Source organism: Procambarus clarkii, chromosome 61 (assembly GCF_040958095.1).
Source record: "Procambarus clarkii isolate CNS0578487 chromosome 61, FALCON_Pclarkii_2.0, whole genome shotgun sequence".
NCBI lineage: Eukaryota > Metazoa > Arthropoda > Malacostraca > Decapoda > Cambaridae > Procambarus > Procambarus clarkii.
In genome coordinates, this window is record NC_091210.1 from 16,275,980 (window position 1) to 16,285,046 (window position 9,067).

The following is a 9,067-nucleotide window of genomic DNA, read 5'->3' on the forward strand; positions in this document are numbered from 1 at the left end:
CCTTACTTTTTCCTGACTATCTCGGCGATATATCAATAATTATAATATGTCAGGCAACCCACAGAGGTTAAACAATGGTGTAAAATGCCTAGAGCAACAACATACAACTCAAATGTATCGCTTTATATGAGATGAATTTTAGTGTCAATTAATCTTCTACGACTGAAAATTGCACCGATTCGGATATCTCATTTATCGTCTGTATGCTAGCAACTTTTCAGGTTCCCTTGGGACTAGAGTTTGAGTTGAGGGAGAAGAATTCACAGATACTACCATTCCCAAAAAATTATATTTTTATTAGGAACTTAATACTTTGTGCATGAATGGGGATTCCCTTAACTCTACGAAGCGTCATAAAAATCTAAATCAGGTAATGTGAGACAAATTAGCCCTACTGAAAGATTCTCAGACCTCTCACTATGCATTTTCTCCTAACACTTTAATAACTTGCTTTTACTAATAAGACAGCTTTATCACTACAGTAATTACAAGATATCACTATTGTAATTACAAGATATCACTAGAGTTCGTTTTTGAATACTCTGGCGTCAATTATGCATCTATAACCTATAAAAATTTATAAATTTTACAGCAATATATATATATATATATATATATATATATATATATATATATATATATATATATATATATATATATATATATATATATATGCGAACAAGCCTGAATGGTCCCCAGGACTATATGCGAATGAAAATTATATATGATTCATATATATATATATATATATATATATATATATATATATATATATATATATATATATATATATATATATATTTATTTATTTATATACATATAAGCTCTATGAAAATATCTACTTTTTAAAATCAACGTACAAATTTACTGCAAGAAAATATTTTAAACTTAATTTTAAATATTAAATGTAAAATATTTCATATATTCTCAGTCAGACGACCTTGTCCTCAACTGATCATATAACCACAAACGTTTTCGGTTTAGTACATGAGCGGTATAAACAGTTTAGAATAACTGACTCTGAAGAAAATGTCTCACGACTAGAAAAGCAATTGCCATCAAAGGAGGACATTACGTCATGACCGCGGGGTGATGCTCAGAGTATATAAGTCGGCGGCATCCATCCAGGAGCATCAGTCTCATTCTTCTTCCTCACCAGACATGTCTCTCAAGGTATTGTGACAGTGTTTGGAAGTAATCGTGTATTGTGGTTAACATTTCATAATACATGATTCAATTTACAATAACAAGGATTCTTATATTACTTGGTTGCCTGAGATGAAATAAATATTAATTAAAACTTATTAAACATTTAATGACAAAGGGAATGTATCAGGTTGTTGTTGTGGCCATTTTGGTGTCAGCGGCGATGGCCCGCCCCGAGCCTCCTCCCTACCCCACCTACAAGCCACCAACTCCAGTCTACGGCGCCCCCGGTCCTCAGGTGAATATAATGCAAACTGGGCAACATTTTCAATATTTCACTGTAGTAAGATTGACAAAAAAATGAATAACACGAATATAAACCTGACGTACGAGGTGCTTCAAGCTGCTTGTTACTACTCAAGTGAGATTGAAAACAGAGAACATAATACTCATGTTATTATTGCAGGCTCCTGCTAAGTACGACTTCAACTGGGCCGTCAAAGACGACGCTTCAGGAAACGACTTCGGCCAACAGGAGACCCGTGACGGCCCCCACACCCAGGGCTCTTATTACGTGCTGCTTCCCGACGGTCGTCTGGAGAAGGTGGCCTACAATGTCAACGGCGACTCCGGCTACGTGGCCCAGGTGACCTACGAGGGCCAGGTCCAGTACCCGACACAAACTTACACCCCAGCTCCTGTCTACGGCTAAGTCAACGTTGAGGAATAGTGTTATTTATTGAATCTTATTACCAAAATGTAAATATATAAATAAAAATACCAGCACAAATAAAAACTAATTTTTACTGATCGAAAAAGAGAAAAATGAAGTGGAAGTACTTCCGGGTTCACTGTGCTATTTTTAATTTACTCTATCTCATTGAACTTCACAAATAATCATCATTTTTAATTAAATGTTCTTCAGCATTATCTTAAATACATAATCTACTAGTAGAATGAGGATTCAAATCGAAGTCCTCCTAAAAAATAGAAGACTTGCACAACTCTTCCGACACAATACTTCTTCTGGGACGGGTCAAACTATCGCATTTGACTCCATATCTGAAGATTCGAGCTTTGTTCAGGGAAATATGTCATTGCCATTGTTAGTCTGTGACGTGTCAAGTACGATAGCAGTGGAAGTCGTAACGTCATTATATTCTATGTATGTTATAACTTTCAAATTAAAGTTATGACAGATAATGTTAATTTTGTGTAACCAGCAGTATATATAGTGTGATGTTATGTCATTGCGGTTTAGGAGACACGAACGCAGCTTGAGCCATGAAAATTTTATTACCTGGGAAGACAGACAGGAGACTGGGAAAGAAGCTATAAAAATTAGTAAATTAAACAGCTGGAAAGCTGTTGAAGAGCGTAACCCGGCGCCATTAAACCCTTAATTAGGTTTTGAACGTCAGACCTCTGAAAGTATCATAGTCTCGCCCTTCTGGTCGACAGACTGGTACCGGATCGGTCCAGCTGACCCTGCAGAAATCTATCCCAAGAAGAAATCTAATATATAAGCTAATTCTTCAGTCGTGTGTGTCCTATATATACCATTTATATTAAAGACAAGCTATAAATTCCTATTACATTTCTCAACAATTACACTTCCTATGCTGTTTTGCTTTGTTCTTTTCCATCACAAACAGGGTACAAGTGCAGCAGGACTGCTGGAATAATGGGATGGCTCATCCAAAAAGAGGTGCTGGCTGGAAGCAATCATAGTGGAACAGGACTCTGGTTGTAATACCTTACTTTTTCCTGACTATTTCAGCGTGATATATCAATAATTGTAATATGTCAGAGTACCCACAGAGGTTAAACAATGGTGTAAAATGCCTAGAGCAACAACATACAACTCAAATGTATCGCTTTATATGAGATGAATTTTAATATCAATTAATCTTCTGCGATTGAAAATTGCACCGATTCGGATATCACATTTATCGTCTGTATGCTAGCAACTTCTCAGGCTCCCTTGGGACTAGAATTTGAGTTGAGGGAGAAGAGTTCACAGTTACTACTGTTCCCCAAAAAATATATTTTTACTAGGAACTTAATACTTTGTGCATGAATGGGGATTCCCTTTAATCTACGAAGCGTCATAAAAATCTAAATCAGGTAACGTCAGACAAATTAGCCCTACTGAAAGATTCTCAGACCTCTCTCTATGCATTTTCTCCTAACACTTTAATAAGTTGCTTTTACTAATAAGACAGCTTTATCATTACAGTAATTACAAGATATCACTATTGTAATTACAAGATATCACTACTGTAATTCCAAGATATCACTATCGTAATTACAGGATATCACTAGAGTTCATTTTTGAATACTCGGGCGTCAATTATGCATCTATAACCTATAAAAATTTATAAATTTTACAGCAATATATATATATATATATATATATATATATATATATATATATATATATATATATATATATATATATATATATATATATATTTATTTATTTATATAAATATAAGCTCTATGAAAATATCTAATTTTTAAAATCAACGTAAATATTTACTGCAAGAAAATATTTTAAACTTAATTTTAAATATTATATGTAAAATATTTTATATATTCTCAGTCAGACGACCTTGTCCTCAACTGATCATATAACCACGAACATTTTCGATTTAGTACATGAGCGGTATAAACAGTTTAGAATAACTGACTCTTAAGAAAATGTCTCACGACTAGAAAAGCAATTGCCATCAAACGAGGACATTACGTCATGACCGCGGGGTGATGCTCAGAGTATATAAGTCGGCGGCATCCATCCAGGAGCATCAGTCTCATTCTTCTTCCTCACCAGACATGTCTCTCAAGGTATTGTGACAGTGTTTGGAAGTAATCGTGTATAGTGGTTAACATTTCATAATACATGATTCAATTTACAATAACAAGGATTCTTATATTACTTAGTTGCCTGAGATGAAATAAATATTAATTAAAACTTATTAAATATTTAATGACAAAGGGAATGTCTCAGGTTGTTGTTGTGGCCATTTTGGTGGCAGCGGCGATGGCCCGCCCCGAGCCTCCTCCCTACCCCACCTACAAGCCACCAACTCCAGTCTACGGCGCCCCCGGTCCTCAGGTGAATATAATGCAAACTGGACAACATTCCCAATATTTCACGCAAGGAAGATTGACAAAAAATGAATAACACGAATATAATCCGACGTACGTGATGCTTCAAGCTGCTTGTTACTACTCAAGTGACATTGAAAACAGAGAACATAATTCTCTTGTTATTATTGCAGGCTCCTGCTAAGTACGACTTCAACTGGGCCGTCAAAGACGACGCTTCAGGAAACGACTTCGGCCAACAGGAGACCCGTGACGGCCCCCACACCCAGGGGTCTTATTACGTGCTGCTTCCCGACGGTCGTCTGGAGAAGGTGACCTACAATGTCAACGGCGACTCCGGCTACGTGGCCCAGGTGACCTACGAGGGCCAGGCCAAGTACCCGACTCAAACTTACACCCCAGCTCCTGTCTACGGCTAAGTCAACGTTGAGGAATTGTGTTATTTATTGTATTTTATTACCAAAATGTAAATATATAAATAAATATATCAGCACAAATGAAAACCAATTTTTACTGATCCCAAAAGACAAAAATTAAGTGGAAGTACTTCCGGGTTCACTGTGCTATTTCTAATTTACTCCTTCTCTTTGAACTTTACAAATAATCATAATTTTCAATTAAATGTTCTTCAGCATTATCTTAAATACATAATCTATAAGTAGAATGAGGAATCATATCGAAGTCTTCCTAATAAATAAAAGACTTGCACAACGCTTCCGCCACAATACTTCTTCTGGGACGGGTCAAACAATCGCATTTGACTCCTTATCTGAAGATTCGAGCTTAGTTCAGGGACATATGCCAGTGTCATTGTTGGTCTGTGACGTGTCAAGTACGATAGCAGTGGAAGTCGTAATGTCATTATATTCTATGTATTTTATTACTTTCAAATAGAAGTTAAGGCTGCCACTGTTAATTTTGAGTAACCAGCAGTATATATTGTGATGTTATGTCATTGAGTTTTAGAGACATGAACGCAACTTGAGCCATGAAAGTTTTATTACCTGGGAAGAAAGACAGTAGATTGGAAAAGAAGCTATATAAATTGGCAAATTAAATGTCTGGAAAGCTGTTGAAGAGCACAACACGGCACCATTAAACTCTTAATTAGATTGTGAACGTCAGACCTCTGAAAGTATCATAGTCTCTCCCTTCTGGTCGACAGACTTGTATCGGATCGGTCCAGGAGACCCCTGCAGAAATCTATCCCCAGAAGAAATCTAATACATAAGCTAATTCTTCAGTCGTGTGTGTTCTATATATGCCATTTAAATTAGAGAAAGGCTATAAATTCCTCATACATTTCTCAACAATTACACTTCCCATTAAGTTTTGCTTTGTTCTCCTCCATCACAAACAGGGTACAAGTGCAGCAGGACTGCTGGAATAATGGAATGACTTATCCAAAAAGAGGTGCTGGCTGGAAGCAATCATAGTGGAACAGGACTGGTTGTAAAACCTTACTTTTTCCTGACTATTTCAGCGTTATATATCAATAATTGTATTATGTCAGAGTACCCACAGAGGTTAAATTGGGGTAAATTGCCTAGAGCAACAACATACAACTCAAGTATATCACTTTATATGAGATGATGAATTGTATTGTCAATTAATCTACTGTGACTGGAGATTGCACCGATTCGGGCATTAAATTTATCGTCTGTATGCTAGCAACTTTGCAGGTTCCCTTGGGACTAGAGTTTGAGTTGAGGGAGAAGAGGTCAATGATACTACCTTACTCAATAATAAATGTTTTTAATAATACTACTTTGTGCATGATTTGGGATTCCCTTTACTCTACGAAGTGTCATTAAAATCTAAATCAGATAACGTGAGACAAATTAGCCCTGCTGAAAAATTCTCAGACCACTCTCTGCACATTTTCTCTTAATACTTTAATAACTTGCTTTTACTAATGACAGCTTTATCACTACAGTAATTACAAGATATCACTACTCTAATTACAAGATATTATATCGTAATTACAGGATATCACTAGAGTTCCTTTTTGAATACTCGGGCGTCAATAATGCATCTATAACACATACAAATTTATAAATATTACAGCAACATTTGTTGTGTAATTATAACGACAAGTTCGATATAATGAACAGCAATCGCGAGGACACCTCACCCAATAATTGACAGACGGGTCAAGGTTGTGATGGCTCACGGAACTCTTAGTATATAACCAATCAATATATAGCTATCTATCTATATATATATATATATATATGTCGTACCTAGTAGCCAGAACTCACTTCTCAGCCTACTATTCAAGGCCCGATTTGCCTAATAAGCCAAGTTTTCCTGAATTATTATATTTACTATAATTTTTTTCTTATGAAATGATAAAGCAACCCTTTTCTCTATGTATGAGGTCAATTTTTTTTTATTGGAGTTAAAATTAACGTAGATATATGACCGAACCTAACCAACCCTACCTAACCTAACCTAACCTATATTTATAGGTAAGGTTAGGTTAGGTAGCCAAAAAAAGCTAGGTTAGGTTAGGTTAGGTAGGTTAGGTAGACGAAAAAACATTAATTCATGAAAACTTGGCTTATTAGGCAAATCGGGCCTTGAATAGTAGGCTGAGAAGTGCGTTCTGGCTATTAGGTACGACATATATATATATATATATATATATATATATATATATATATATATATATATATATATATATAAATATATAAATATATATATATATATATATATATATATATATATATATATATATATATATATATGTCGTACCTAGTAGCCAGAACTCACTTCTCAGCCTACTATGCGAGGCCCGATTTGCCTAATAAGCCAAGTTTTTCTGAATTAATATATTTTCTCTAATTTTTTTCTTATGAAATGATAAAGCTACCCATTTCATTATGTATGAGGTCAATTTTTTTTTATTGGAGTTAAAATTAACGTAGATATATGACCGAACCTAACCAACCCTACCTAACCTAACCTAACCTATCTTTATAGGTTAGGTTAGGTTAGGTAGCCGAAAACGTTAGGTTAGGTTAGGTTAGGTAGGTTAGGTTGTCGAAAAAACATTAATTCATGAAAACTAGGCTTATTAGGCAAATCAGGCCATGCATAGTAGGCTGAGAAGTGAGTTCTGGCTACTAGGTACGACATATATATATATATATATATATATATATATATATATATATATATATATATATATATATATATATATATATATATGTCGTACCTAGTAGCCAGAATGCACTTCTCAGCCTACTATGCAAGGCCCGATTTGCCTAATAAGCCAAGTTTTCCTTAATTAATAAATTTTTTCTATTTTTTTTCTTATGAAATGATAAAGCTACCCATTTCATTATGTATGAGGTAATTTTTTTTTTATTGGAGTTAAAATTAACGTAGATATATGTCCGAACCTAACCAACCCTACCTAACCTCACCTAACCTATCTTTATAGGTTAGGTTAGAGTAGGTAGCCGAAAAAGTTAGGTTAGGTTAGATTAGGTAGGTTAGGTAGCCGAAAAACAATTAATTCATGAAAACTAGGCTTATTAGGCAAATCGGGCCTTGAATAGTAGGCTGAGAAGTGCGTTCTGGCTACTAGGTACGACATATATATATATATATATGTCGTACCTAGTAGCCAGAACGCACTTCTCAGCCTACTATGCAAGGCCCGATTTGCCTAATAAGCCAAGTTTTACTGAATTAATTGTTTTTCGACTACCTAACCTACCTAACCTAACCTAACCTAACTTTTTCGGCTACCTAACCTAACCTAACCTATAAAGATAGGTTAGGTTAGGTTAGGTAGGGTTGGTTAGGTTCGGTCATATATCTACGTTAATTTTAACTCCAATAAAAAAAATTGACCACATACATAATGAAATGGGTAGCTTTATCATTTCATAAGAAAAAAATTAGAGAAAATATTATAATTCAGGAAAACTTGGCTTAATAGGCAAATTAGGCCTTGCATAGTAGGCTGAGAAGTGCGTTCTGGCTACTAGGTACGACATATATATATATATATATATATATATATATATATATATATGTCGTACCTAGTAGCCAGAACGCACTTCTCGGCCTACTATGCATGGCCCGATTTGCCTAATAAGCCAAGTTTTCCTGAAATAATATATTTTCTCTTATTTTTTTCTTATGAAATGATAAAGCTACCCATTTCATTATGTATGAGGTCAATTTTTTTTTATTGGAGTTAAAATTAACGTAGATATATGACCGAACCTAACCAACCCTACCTAACCTAACCTAACCTATCTCTATAGGTTAGGTTAGGTTAGGTTAGGTAGGTTAGGTAGTCGAAAAACAATTAATTCATGAAAACTTGGCTTATTAGGCAAATATGGTCTTGCACTGTAGGCAGAGAAGTGCGTTCTGGCTACTAGGTACGACATATATATATATATATATATATATATATATATATATATATATATATATATATATATATATATATATATATGTATATGTCGTACCTAGTAGCCAGAACTCACTTCTCAGCCTACTATGCAAGGCCCGATTTGCCTAATAAGCCAAGTTTTCATGAATTAATTGTTTTTCGACAACCTAACCTACCTAACCTAACCTAACCTAACTTTTTCGGTTACCTAACCTAACCTAACCTATAAAGATAGGTTAGGTTAGGTTAGGTAGGGTTGGTTAGGTTCGGTCATATATCTACGTTAATTTTAACTCAAATAAAAAAAATTGACCTCATACATAATGAAATGGGTAGCTTTATCATTTCATAAGAAAAAAAATAGAGAAAATATATTGATTCAGGAAAACTTGG

The 9,067-nt window shown here is 34.7% G+C and overlaps 2 protein-coding genes across 2 annotated transcripts; both read left to right on the top strand.

The window, feature by feature from the left end:
• Positions 1-1,137: 1,137 nt before the first annotated feature.
• On the top strand, positions 1,138-1,880 carry LOC123774290 (pro-resilin-like). Its single transcript, XM_069307728.1, has 3 exons — positions 1,138-1,173; positions 1,337-1,444; positions 1,613-1,880. The coding sequence occupies exons 1-3, from the start codon at positions 1,162-1,164 to the stop codon at positions 1,856-1,858; spliced, it is 366 nt and encodes a 121-aa protein (XP_069163829.1). The 5' UTR covers positions 1,138-1,161; the 3' UTR covers positions 1,859-1,880.
• Positions 1,881-3,958: 2,078 nt separating this feature from the next.
• On the top strand, positions 3,959-4,710 carry LOC123774289 (pro-resilin-like). The gene is made up of 3 exons (XM_069307729.1): positions 3,959-3,993; positions 4,157-4,264; positions 4,431-4,710. Exons 1-3 carry the CDS (start codon positions 3,982-3,984, stop codon positions 4,674-4,676), a joined length of 366 nt encoding a protein of 121 aa, XP_069163830.1. The 5' UTR covers positions 3,959-3,981; the 3' UTR covers positions 4,677-4,710.
• The last annotated feature ends 4,357 nt before the right edge of the window (positions 4,711-9,067 follow it).